Source organism: Blennius ocellaris (genome assembly GCF_963422515.1).
Source record: "Blennius ocellaris genome assembly, chromosome: 20".
NCBI lineage: Eukaryota > Metazoa > Chordata > Actinopteri > Blenniiformes > Blenniidae > Blennius > Blennius ocellaris.
The window spans coordinates 12,099,121-12,112,511 of record NC_137669.1 but is presented as its reverse complement, the minus strand read 5'-3'; the positions used below and the strand labels follow the sequence as shown (position 1 = coordinate 12,112,511).

At 43.9% G+C, this 13,391-nt stretch overlaps 1 protein-coding gene across 4 annotated transcripts in view; it reads right to left on the bottom strand.

Moving 5' to 3' along the window:
• Nucleotides 1-13,391, bottom strand: part of ptk2aa (protein tyrosine kinase 2aa) — a 53,407-nt gene that overhangs the window by 1,955 nt on the left and 38,061 nt on the right. Inside the window, exons 15-33 of one of the 4 annotated variants that reach the window (XM_080516502.1) lie at nt 12,869-12,925; nt 11,897-11,917; nt 9,085-9,182; nt 8,834-8,918; nt 8,626-8,726; nt 8,337-8,452; nt 8,027-8,127; nt 7,774-7,863; nt 7,484-7,688; nt 7,106-7,217; nt 6,914-6,988; nt 5,358-5,465; nt 4,619-4,723; nt 3,959-4,000; nt 2,592-2,654; nt 2,015-2,054; nt 1,635-1,738; nt 343-498; nt 22-102 (exon numbers count right to left, since the gene is read on the bottom strand). In XM_080516502.1, coding sequence (XP_080372628.1) covers nt 22-102; nt 343-498; nt 1,635-1,738; nt 2,015-2,054; nt 2,592-2,654; nt 3,959-4,000; nt 4,619-4,723; nt 5,358-5,465; nt 6,914-6,988; nt 7,106-7,217; nt 7,484-7,688; nt 7,774-7,863; nt 8,027-8,127; nt 8,337-8,452; nt 8,626-8,726; nt 8,834-8,918; nt 9,085-9,182; nt 11,897-11,917; nt 12,869-12,925 — 1,760 coding nt within the window. The remainder of the gene's footprint in view (nt 1-21; nt 103-342; nt 499-1,634; nt 1,739-2,014; nt 2,055-2,591; nt 2,655-3,958; nt 4,001-4,618; nt 4,724-5,357; nt 5,466-6,913; nt 6,989-7,105; nt 7,218-7,483; nt 7,689-7,773; nt 7,864-8,026; nt 8,128-8,336; nt 8,453-8,625; nt 8,727-8,833; nt 8,919-9,084; nt 9,183-11,896; nt 11,918-12,868; nt 12,926-13,391) is intronic. The other 3 variants (XM_080516504.1, XM_080516503.1, XM_080516505.1) reach the window with 3 other exon arrangements.

Sequence of the window (13,391 nt, the reverse complement as noted above, 5' to 3'; positions counted from 1 at the left end):
TGGATAAAGAATGGTTGTTACCTCTCTGTGTGTGCTGGCTGGGAGCACAGGAATCGTCTCATCCACTGTCGCGAGCAGAGTCCTCAGAGCAAGACCCACCTCCTTCAAAATAAAACAAAAGCAAAACACACACAAAATGTCGTTAGCTTTGTCATTCCTCATGTAAAAAAAAACCAACCTCTTCTCTTTGGCCTGCAACACCACAACAACAGAGCTGTTGGTTACAAGGTCTTTTATATGACCATGTTTTTATTATATTTGTACGGCACTTTGTTCCACTCGCTCGCCGTTTTTCATCAGAACAGTCGCGGTAAAATTATGACACTGAGCATGAAAGCCCACCTTCACCATGGGGACGTACTCCTCCGGGGCCGCAGGTTGTATCCTGTTGGACATCTCGATCACAGCTTTGACCAGTCCCGTCACATTCTCATACACCTTGTCGTTGGAGCGGTCCAGGTTGGCGGTGGGCGGGGGGCTGATCTCCTGAGGCTGGAGCTGCAGCGACACGACGCCGTCACACAATCAGGCTTCGTTCAAAAACAACACTTTCAAGGTACATTTCCTTCCAGGCAGTTCGCTTCTCACTTGTACAGGCCCCAGTGTATTAAACAACAGTTTTAAAGATCCAACACTGGGGGGCAGCAGTCACACATAAAACAACACATTTGGTCCGCATGCATTCTAAAGCTACACACTAGATACACGCACCTTTCTACAGTGAGTGAGGAGTGTGTAGGGGTGTTAGTATGTGTTGTTTTAATACTAAACCCGTAACGGGGCATCTAGTTAATTAAGTGAGCTTCCATCTATAAACTATGAGTTTACTACACTTCTATTGAGAGATCCGACAGTGAATCTCATACTTGAGCTTCATTTTTCTTCACCAGAAATGATGATCAGTGGGAAGAAATACTGCAGAAGTTACCTCATAAGAAGCGGTGGTATGACATATGTAACCATCACACCTGAATCATTGAAGGCCATGGATTTTTTGGTTTGTTTGCTTGTTTCTGGTGAAGAAAAATGTAATGTCTAATGGTTGCAGCTTCTATTTACATGGAAGTGACTAACAGCTACACTAGAGATAACAGACACACGGAGATCAGCTTACCCTCCACGGCTAAGGGGGAGGATGTGGGGAGGAGAGGCAGATTGGTGGGGTAGATGAGGGGTGAAATGGAAAAGGATGGGGGGGGGGGGGGGTTGGATTTGGAGTGTGTGGATTGTTAAAGAGGGTAAATATTGAAGGGATGGATCGGTGGATGTGTGGATGCAGGAAAGCCAGTGAGAAAAGAAAGAAGCCAGATGAAGGGGGGGAGGAGGAGGAGTGACAGGTGTGTGGGTGGAGGTTAATAGCGGGGTGGGTGGGTGGGGGTTGAAAGGGGGGGGAGAGAAAGGAAGAGCACATTAGGCCAAAGCCAATCACAAGCAGGGCATGACGTGACACAGCATGCACCCACCAACCAGCACAACAACGAGTCATCAATTTAAAGACTAGAAGCCGGAGTGGGTGTGTCTAAATCCAACATGCAAATTAAAACAATAAAAAAAAAAAGGGGAGGGGGGGCAAAAAAAGGGGGGAGAACTTTCAGGGAAGTTTAAATTCCAACAAGCAACGTGTGATTTTGTACCTTGACCCCTTCGTTGTAGCTGTCGACGGGGCAGAGACTGGCCAGGTTGCCAAGGTGACAGGGAGCTCCCGGGCGGGGGGGCTTCTTCGGGGGGGCCACATGTTCTGGAAACAAATCTGATGGAGTGAGTATCCCGCTGGCCTCCGCTTTCAATGGAATAACAAGTTCAACTTAGAGCATCTGGATTACGCCACATGAATTCCTTGTTCAAACATTTCAACAATAATATTTCTGCCACCCCGCTCATTTCTCATCGCAAAGTGGGTCAATTATTACTACATTAACTTCATGCAACAACCGAGTTAAGAAAACAACTTTTGAAAGAAGTGCGAGGTATGAAAAATTTTGAAGTTTGGAGTCTGATGGTTCAGTTATCTCACCTGGTTTGCCTACAGGCTGGTAGATGTGCTGGTTTCCTCCCTGTGCAAAGAAAAACATGCAAAAAAAAGTTGTTGTATTTTTAAATCACAGGTTATCATTCCTTAAAATAAAAAAATAAAAAAAAAAGTCCAACTTGCACAAGAGAGCAGACACCAGAATGTTGCAGGTCATGGTCTTGTGGAGTCGTGACCAGCGTAAATCTGATATTCTTTCCTCACTCCAAGGAGATTATAACCCTGCTTTACAGTCACTGAGTGGCGCTTCTGGGTTTAAAGTTCCCATGTGTCCCCTGTGGTCGGGCGCTTGGTATGTAGGCAGTGCCTTTCATGGCTCTCAGACTGAAATACTTTCTCTTCTCCGCTCAGTGTCTGCATTTCCTCCCGTTTTTCACTCGAGACGTTCCCTCGCTTTTCTTGAAACCTCTCTGCTTCCTTTGTGCGCCTTCTCTGGCTTGCACAGCTGCTCTGCTACACTTCACTTCACCTCCTGTCTGACCTGCATATCCATCCATCCATCCATCCATGACTGGATTTCAACAGCCAACATGCTGTTGCAGAGACACTTCAAGTGACTGACCAGTGCTTGTAGTGTGCCGTCCTCTTTGTCAATGCTTCCTCTGCTGTTTCTGGACTCTGCCTTCTGCAGGGAAAAGAGACATTTGATTAAAAAAATGTATTTTTAAGTCATTGGACGAGGATTGTTCAGAAATCACTATGTAAATCTTGACATTCAAATCACAGAGTCCCATGATGTAGAGAAACTACACAACAATAGCGGCATATTCAGGTTGATTAATAATAAAAAACTACAAACTACAGCGATGAAAACAACAGAAGAGTAAAATGCACCCAGCAAAAGGAATTTGTTATTTGTCTGTCAACCAGCACCAGAAAGTCCACATCTACAGCAGCAACAAGTCAAAAGAGCAGTTCACAAGTCCCACAAATTCAGCTTCTCGACTGTCTGGTTCTGTACCGTCTTGGTGAAGCACGCCTTGAAGAGATGCATCCTGGGAGAGTGGAGGTTAATGAAGACAGGAGGAGGAACACAGAGAGTAGAGGCCATCGAAAGAAAGAAGGGCAGAGACGGGGGGGGGGGGGGGGGTATTAGAGAGCGGGATGGACGACGATACAGCTCAGAGCAAAGAGCAAACTGAAGGACAGAGGCAGGGAGAAAGAGCAAAGAAGGGAGCGGAGGAGGAGGAAGAAGAAGTCAGAAGAATGGAGGGGGAAGAAAAGACAGACCGAAGAAGAGAGAAAGTTTTTCCAGAGAGGGAAAAGCTCCACTGAGCCACAAAGACAAATCCTGGAGAGAAAAGATCCAACCGCCTCTCTCCTCTCTCTCTCTCTCTCTTTTTCTCCCTCCCACTCTTTCCATCTCTCCACCGCTCCCTCCGTTCCTCTTCTTCGGCTCTGATGGCCGACTCCCGGCTCGTCCCTCCCACTCTGCTGCTCCTGCCAATCCCACTTCCTTTCTCCCTCCCTCTGTCCTCCTCTCCTCTCTTTTTGCATTTCTCCGTCGATCCTGCATCCATGAATCACACAAGTCTCTGCCTCCGTCACCCAGGAGAAAATCAAACTCTTCTGTTTGTTGTAAAACACTTTCGGAACAACTTCTGCATTAGCCAAGATGAAGCTTGGAGAGCAGAAGCTCCATTTGCCTGAAGTCTGAGAATCACATTTGCTTTATTCAAATGATGTGACATGCATGAGGGTAAGATTGAATTCTGTATTTAGTGACGTTCAACGTCAGGCCCATAAGTCTGGTGGATGCACGAGTCAGATGATACGCGGAAATAAATCCTAAAGCATCATCTGAGCACATAAATAGGATATCATGTATTCAACCTGGGAAGCAATAAATGTGCATTTTAATAGAGAGAGATAGAGACAGGACAGGACCCCCCCCTTTCAGCTTTCATCCATCACACATGTTTTCCTCACATTGCCTCTTGTCATCCAGCTCTCCTGCACTTGGCTTTGGCTCTAAAGTGAAAACAAAATGTCAAAACAACAGAGGAAACAAATAATCTGAAGACAGAAAGAAAGAAAAAAGAAAAAACAGACTTGTTTTCCCTCCTTCAGTGTCTGATGAGATAAATCATACATGCTCAACTGAGCCAGTTCAAAGACCTGAAGAGGCTTTTTTTTCTTTCTTTCTTTCTTTCTTTCTTTCTTTCCTGCAGCTCTTCTGGCAAAAACAATACGCATAACAGAGTTTTATTGAGTGGAAAACTGCTATCTTTAAGAGGGATTTCATGGATTTAGATTACATTCGCGGTTGTTTTAGTCAGAGGGGCTGCGGGAAAAAAAGCTCAACTCCTTTGTTTCTCTATATTTCAGATTTAGTTTTCTGTCAGAAATAAAACACGGACTGTGGTAATAAGAAATCATCGATTCACAAAACAATTAAAGAGTTACCAAAATTGTTTTTGTGTGTGTGTGTGTGTGTGTGTGTGTGTGTGTGTGTGTGTGTGTGTGTGTGTGTGTGTGTGTGTGTGTGTGTGTGTGTGTGTGTGTGTGTGTGTGTGTGTGTGTGTGTGTGTGTGTGTGTGTGTGTGTGTGTGTGTGTGTGTGTGTGTGTGTGTGTGAGTGAAGCTTTACCATGAAGCTTTCCTCCTGCTCCAGCCACCGCTGGTCGTCCTCCATCTGCTGCTGCTGCATCATCAGCCTCTCCTCCATCAGAACCTGACCTGCACATCCACCATCCTGTGGAGGAGAGCTCAACCGTGAACTCAGGCTTCCGCAGCAGCCCTTTTCATGGAGTTCATGAAAATAGAAGGGTTCTAAGGATCGACCTCTGAGGATCTCGATGCATTTTGTAGTATAAGTATACACAAACACTGGAATGGTTGCAATTGTTGCTGACCTACTCCTGCATGTGTGTCGAAAAAACTACTGCCACCATCCCCTTCATGTGTCGATACCCGGAATTTCAGAAAAGTTGCTTTTTGAAACCTTCAAGCCATTTTTAAAAGCAGTTTTCAGAGACTTGCGACTGTCGTGACGTAAACAAACGAACGTCATCATGTAAACTGAGTCTAAATAAACATGTTTTCAGTCACTTTGTGTTAATATCCACATGCAAGGAACACTTTCTGTCATAATTTAGTTTTATTGAGTTTTGTCTCCATGCCTTGTGTATGACAACAAAATAAAGCAATGTGGACCTTTACTTTTGGATTTCAAATGTCAGCGCTTGCAGCATCCAAGTCAATGTCAGAAACCATTTTATATTTGATTAGTTAAAGATCTGAAAAGAATATATGGCTTCTTACATAACTTTTTTTAGTTGTTTTTTAATGTCAGAATTTAAAATGTATATGTGTATGTGTGTGTGTACCTCTATGCTTGGGTTCCACAGTGCTGTGTGCTCTGGTCTGTGCTGATTCCAGGAATCAGAGGGAGGATAACTTCCTCCAACTCCTCCAACACCACCGTGAGCTGACGGCTGCAAAAGGTCGAGAGAGAGAGGGCGAGAGAGAGAGAGAGAGAGGGCAAGAGTAAAATTTAGTTAAACCTGAAATATTTAGAATTAAAGACTAGGACTTTACAATATCTGTGTGTCAAGTTGCACTTTTTATCTACCCAAAGTGTGTCACAAAAGAAAAAGTAAATATATAAATAAGTCCAAAATAAAATGAATTGACATAAAATAGACGACAGTAATACTCTGGAGCAGGATAGGACAAATAATGTGGACGCAAATATGAAATAATACTGGCAAAGCTTATTAATGCAAGATTGATAATGATAATAAACAACAAGGTGATGCATGCGCCGCGGACCCTCAACAGCATAACAGACTAAATATTTATGCATAGTGTAGTATGAGATGAAGTTGGACTCAAACTAAAGTTGGAATGAGATGCTCCTTATAAGGACGAGGGAGAGATGAGCCTGCTGCCCCGAGCGCCGCACCGTGGCTTTGATTCGTACGTGTGTGTGTCTTTCGGCACTACAGGAAATGCCTGCTGTCTGCTCGGTTTATGAGGAGAGGAAGAACTGCGCTCTCTTTTTCTCGACCCTCACATTTCTTCTTCCCAGTCTGACACGCGCCGCGCACGCTCTGGGCCGGCTTGACTGAGTCCAGACTCGACCTGTGAGTTCACCGAGCCTGTCTTTACGGTGATGATAAAGCTCTCCCGTCCCCGGGGGCTTTCAGAGACGCTCTTCATTTTAGAGTTGCTGGATGGTTTTAAGAAGCCGACGTGAATGTCGAGCATTAACGCGCAACGACTTGCACATATGCGTAAAGTGATTCCCATTAAAAGTGCTGTTTGTACGACAAGTTAAGAAAGTACTCCGCTTAAAAACTCCCCAGTAATAGTTAGTTTCTACCACATCGAACTGTATTCAGTTCAATTTAAATTGTTTAGTTTTCTCAGAGAAAGTAAAAAAAAAATTGCACTACCACAAACCAAAAATACTACAAAAATAAAGATCCAAAGGTTTGCGTGTTATTTCAAATTATGGGTCAGAGCAGTGAAGCAGATTACTGAATACTTGAAAACTATTCATAAAAGTAAGTAAGTAATAAGTAAGCCAACAAACTATTTAATTATAGCAATTTGAGGGTTCATATCATGTAATTTGTCTTCAAGATTCAATAATAATAAAGCAAAGGGAATTTCTTTACACCATAAATCTTTAAATCTGGACCTATATATCTGTTTTATACTCGACTGCTTCACCTCCCTCCCAGTTTTCTTGTACTTGACTTGTTCTTCAGATTAAAAGATAAATCTGGATAAATGGCAGTATTAGTGAGAGGACATCAGTCTGTTCCACATACATCCTCTGACAGGGAGTCGACTGCTGCTTCAGCCGTCACGGCAGAGAAGCAACAGAGGAGCAAAGATACGCCGCGGGTCAAGATGTGCACTTCGGTGTGTTTACCGGGAAGTGGTTGTGCTGGGGGCTGGAGAAGAAGCCCTCGCTGGAGCGAGGACTGGGGTAGCCTGGTCGACTGGGCTGCAAACAGAGATTACAAGTTGGTTGAGTTCTTCAGCCTTGTCACAAGAAAAATAGAGAGAGAGAGAGAGCGAGAGAAATAGGGACCAACTAAGAAAAGAAGACAAGTGCTGTTACTTTAGGCGGTGCTTCATCTGAACCCCCAGAGTCCCAGGAAACTGTGACTTGTCTCCTCATCTCCATCCGGAGTCTCTCCTCCTGCTGAAGCTTCTCCTCCTCCAGTATGGTACTGCAGAAATCCCACCATGAAAGACGAGAAGACGTTTTATTGAATGACATGATCTTTATCTTCATACTTGGTATACAACAAGACAAAGACTCTGAGAAAAATCTCAAGCGAAAATCAGTTTACGATTAAACAAATCACACTTGAACTTTCTAAAACAAATGATCAGAAGAGAGACAAGAAAATGTAACCACAATCAAACTCTTAATAAAATCCATTATAGGATCATGCTCAAAAGCTAATCAAATAATTCCCCCCCCCCGGTTTACTTGAGCTGTGTTTTGAGTTCAGTGAATCGCGGCCTCTTGCTGGGGTCATACGACCAACACTTGGTCATCAAACTGTACAGGGTGGGCGGGCACTGAGGGGGCATCGCGAGGCGCTCGCCGTTCTCTATCCTGCCAATCACGTCGTTGTTCTTCACGCCCTGGAAGGGCTTGATGCCGTACATCAAGATCTCCCACATGCACACACCTAGAGATCCCGACAAGAAAAACACATGGTTAAATCATTGCCGCTGTAAGTGTTTACTGGCGACCGAAACGTGACACCGACTCACCAAACATCCAGACGTCACTGGCAGAGGTGAATCGCCGGAAGTTGATAGATTCGGGAGCCATCCATTTGATAGGGAGTTTACCTTTAGAGGCTAAGAAACACAAACATGAATACGTTCAAATGACGAGTAAACAAATGGAGCCAGTGGCAGAAGTCACCAGCAGATGGCGGTAAAGTACTGACAGCCGAAGGGGACTTCACGACACAAAACTGCACGACAACAACACAAGCTGTGACTGAAGCCGTATCAACACCTTTGTAGTAAGAGCTGTCCTCCATGTAACGCGACAGGCCGAAGTCTCCGAGCATCACACAGTCGACTGAAGACACCAACACGTTTCGTGCAGCAATGTCCCTGTTAAACAAATAACAGCTGCATTTAGGAACCTGGCTTTTACATACAAGTTTAATTGAATCGTAACAATATTCATAATCAGCATCAGTGGTCTGATATAATCGGAATGTGAACCCAAGAAGATCTCGTCTTTTTTCTTGACTGGGTGTGTGTGTGTGTGTGTGTGTGTGTGTGTGTGTGTGTGTGTGTGTGTGTGTGTGTGTGTGTACCTGTGCACAAAGCGTTTACTCTCCAGATAGGCCAGTGCCGTACTGAGCTGGTAGGCGAACAGAATCAGAGTGGCCAAGTCGAGACTGTACTTCCTCACCTGGAGGAACGAGCGCAGCTGAAGACATGAAGACAAGAGACAAAATCACGGAGCTGTGTTATTACTGTGCAACTGCACAAAGTCTTTACAGTGCATTAAGTGCAAACTATGATAAACACTGACGGTCTGTCAATAAATATGCAAATGTGAGCAGTGCTGCTTGAATTCAGAGTGAGGTTGTCGACTTGTACCTCCCCGAGAGTACAGAGCTCCATGATGATCCACACTGGGTTTTCCGTAATCACTCCGATCAGCTTGACGATGTGAGGGTGGTCGAACTGGCGCATCGTCACTTCAAGGAAATCACAAACACACTCAGTATTTATTTTTTTTGGTTTGTTTTACAAAATGACCTTTGACCAGCAGAAAAGTCGCACAGACACAAACGGAAGGTCTTACATGCTTCTTGTAAGAATTTCTCCCGGACGCTGTCCGAGGTGCAGTTCTTACAGGTCTTGATGGCGACGGGAAGATCTGGCTTGTCCTGCACAAAACGCAAAAGACTTGAGCACGCGTGTCGTCTCCGTCTGGGTTTCATTTGACCATCGCCTTCCGCACAAATGACCAAAACGTGCTCATAGGCGTGAACGTCCGAGATGTGCGGGAACAGAGTGCGTATAGAAGATGGACGGATGGATACTCCCACATACCGGGCAGTTGTAGACTCCTTGGTGTACGTCACCAAACTGACCCTCTCCAATGCAGCGGCCCAACTCGATCCTGTCTCTCTGGATCTCATAGTCCCGTGCTGAGTGGAGGAGGGAATGAAAGAAGAGGGAAAAGAAATGGAAAAGAAAAAAAAAAACATGACATAAATACCCCTGCTTGCCGTTTGTCATACACTGGAAAGATTCTATCACACATGACATGCCTCCCTTAGACCACATGGATGGGGCTTCGCAGGACAAAAATATTTGGACAGTGTCAAGTCTTTGTGTCGGCTTAAAGATCGCAAAACTGCTCGAATATTATTGACGTGCTTTCATGTGTGAAACTGCCTGGCAGTCAGATCGGTGTCCTTTCAGGTGAACCCCATTCACTGGCGTTAAGTACTGCGTCAACACGAGATATTAAAAACACATCAACATTCTGTAAAGTCGTTCACCAAATCTCCCCCCACACACTCCTCTAATAACACAAATGCGTACTGTACATGCACCGTATGATATAAATATGAAAACACACAAACACAGTTACACCATTTAACAGGCAGGTTCACAGACATGCACAAGGTCCCCACTCATCATTTTCCATTTCTTCCCGTCCAAATTCTGTGAAAATGTATTCAAAGAAGTGTATTTGAACACCGCTTCAGAAAGCAGAAAGGAGTATCTGGTCTGGATTCAGGCCTTTTAGTAAAGGAATGCATTTGGACTGTATTCGATAAGGTCTGGAGATGATTTTTAACTCTCGTTGTGAAAGAAACGACACCGTTTCCAAAACTGACCAGCACAAGCGTTCACATTCCACCATCTGACATTTATGTATTATCAACATTTCCGCCCTGTTGAAAAGGTCAGGAAACATTGCTGCCGAGGTGTGTTAATGTCAGCTGCGCTGAAAATCGCCTGAAAACTGAGTTCAAGAGGTTCACGCAGGAAGTCGACCGTCGGGAACTCGTCTTATGAAAGCTGAATTGTCTGCAGAACTCTCCTTTTTCCAACTCAGACATTTTCACAGGCAAAACCAACAACTGCACAAGGACCCCAAACGCATCCCACTGAAACGTTGACTTATTATCATTCCATGCTGCAATTCACTTTTAGTATACTGATATACTTTAAATATCTAAAATATCACAAAGACAATACCATTAATCAAGATTACAAAAAGACATAAAGATGTAACAATAGAGGTGCATTGAGAGCCAAACCAGTAAACGGCTCAGCTGCTGTGGGGTTCCTTAGCTCGCTTTTTAATATTGCTGTAATGTGTAGTGTTTTTAAGGTGTGAATATGCAGATAATTGCAGAAAAATAAGTAAGTAAAATATAGACGTGCCTCCGAAGTCTGAAGCATCCAAGCACATTTTGTATTCTCAAAAGAAACTCGGGCTCCAGTGGGCCACACAAGGCTGTGCTCTTATTGCCCAGCAAAACAGTCCTGTTTCCAGTTTGAGCATCTTTGTTTGCATTTTACATCAGTAGTTGCCTTCAACAATCCAAAAACATATATTTGAGGTTAATTGGCGCTTCTAAATTGGCCATAGGAATGTATGTATGTGTGTGTGTGTGTGTGTGGCAGCCTGTCGTTCTCCGTTTGGCCCACAATGGACTCTCCAGTGTCCAGGATGGAACCTGCCTTCACTCAGAGTCCAGCAGGAATGACTCCGGCACCATGTGACAGTAAGTTAGTTATCTGGACATGAACTCGAATAATGCTGCGATTAAACCTCCTACGTGGTAACCGTAGCTCTTAAAGAGACAGTGTGACTCCGAAGAACACATAAGATCCATCTCAAGAAAACATACAATAATACCCAGTATACACCTCCAACTTTCTGTTACATTATAAATTGGTCAGACCTCTCAGGTCCTCTGAATCGAGTGGGTTTTCTGTTCCCAGAGTCCGAACCAAAATTCCAGAAGCTGCTTTCCATCTTTAGAAACCAATTATTTGGAACAGGCTCCCAGAAAGGACGACTACAACTCAGAGTATTTTTAAAACAAGCTTAAAGATCTTAATGTTTGCTGCTGCATTCAGTTAAAGCATATAACTCATTATATGCAGCAGAGCATCTTTAACTATTGTGTTTATTTACATTTCATCTCCTTTGCATTGTTATACATTTTTAATGTTGATAATAATTCCTATTCCTCTTTCTTGCAGTCTGAAAATGTTCCTCCTTGTTGATGTTCAGCAAATGTCAAATGTGCTATAGAAATGAAGTTTCAAAGCTTTAGTAAAATAGCTTCTTCTGCAATATGAGGAGTTAAATGACTTTGCAGGTGCAACAACTTCCAGTCCATTTTTTAAATACTTGTTCCTCTTTAAATTTAGATTTAATATTACAAAGTGTCAATTTTCTCATGGGGCCAATTACAGAAGCAGCATATTGCTTTGTTCATGAATTGGCTCTCCGTGTTAGTTACGACACCTGAATTCACCTGATCCATCTACGAAGACGATAGAAATAAAATAAGAACAACAAAAACAACAACAACAACAACAACAACAACAACAACATCACGACCACAAATCAACTCAATGTAAGACACCTTAGGTCTGTTTTTTCTTTGCCAGGTCGAAACTGATACAGAAAACCTCAGGGTGATGTGTTCACTCATTAATGATCAAGTCATCGACTCCAGATGTATCAAATTTGAAGAAGAATGCAATCAATAAAAACAAAAAAAAGTATCGGCTTGCCTCTGAGTAATACTGTGAGCCTGGCAGAGAAAAACAGTGAGAAAACTCAAATGACATTCAAATGGGACAGAATGAGAGAGGCTGGGAGTTTTACCTTCAACTACTCCATAGCTGACTGTGTTGGCGATGGGAGGAAGAGGAAGAAAAGAGAGTTGAGGAAAAGGGGGAGCACGAGAGCTGCTTTAAGATTGGAAATAGCTCACAAACACACACACGCAATAACCGACCCACTTCACTCTATCTGATGTTTAGTCAATAAAGCCGTTAACTGCTGCACAGTGATTGTAAGTCAAGTTCTTTTTTTTTCTTTCCTTCTTTTAAGCAGCAGACTGAACGACATGAGCACACATACAAAACTCGGGAGTCGGAAAATGTGTCAGGAGTCGGCAAAAAGTCTGATTAGGGGAAGTTGCACAAACAAGAAGATTAAAAAAAAAAAAAAAAAAGCAAGAGAGGAATAGAGAAAGAAAAAAAGAAATAACAGCACATAAACATAGAAAGACAGAAAAAGACTGGAAAGGAAAGAAGAACCGAGTCCAATTTCAAAGCTGGCCACAACGCCAGATCCATAAGTACTTTGGACTGGCCCAAACATCCACATTAAAAGCACTGGAACGCAGGACTTCAGCCGCCATTACTTGGAGAACTGCAGCCAAATGTGGCGAAGCATTCAGGATATTGATGAAAGAATGAATGAATCCGACAGATGTATCGCGTCTCCATGAAAGCTCATATACACAGAATCGGCCGTGTCCTCCGGCCAGTGTCCCGACTGTTTATAGAAGATGAAGAGACTGGCCGGAATTCGATATCCGCCGCCTAACCAAGTGTGGTTTTAGTCAACTTTGTGGTTGGTTGTGTGAGCATGCTTCTTGGAAAAGACTCACGCCGCACTCAGCTTAGTAGGTAGCAGCAAGAAATTAACGTCTCTTTGAGAACTGGAAGCAACTGACCCAACAATAATAGAGAAAGGAGAACTTCGTGGCTGTCTTCTGAGACTGAAACTGAAGCCGAGTACTCAAGAATACTTCAAAAGGCAAAGGAGGAAATCAAATAAGCGACTTACTGGAGGGCATGGTGTAGGTATCCTCTTCATCAACTATCTCGGCATAATCATCGGTCTCTGTGACAATGATAGAAACAGAGTGTAAAAACAAAGAAAACGGTAACACAGACGACAAGACACACGTGTGCACGGCTGCTTCCACCTTATGTTCACGACCGCATTCAAGCCAGAAAGCAAAAATAAGCAAAACCTCGGAATACCGCATGAAGCCAACCAGAGTCTTGACGGCTCCTGTCGCAAAGCGACACCCACGTCTCTCCTCGAACCTCCGTTTTTTTCTCTCTCCCGCTCGCCTCTCACGCGCAAAGACACTTGGAGAGGAGCGTCAGCTGAGCATGTGTTGTGAGTATCTGTCTGTGTGAGAGCAGCTGGACTGCGGGGAGTTACTGCGGCGGAGGAGGAGTGAGTTTGAACAACAGTAAAAGAGAGACGAGAAGAGGACAGGCAGGAGAGACAAGCGAGACGAGGGAAAACAGGGGGAGAAGAGAAACGGCGGGGGGGGGATGGAAGGGTCAGAGACGCG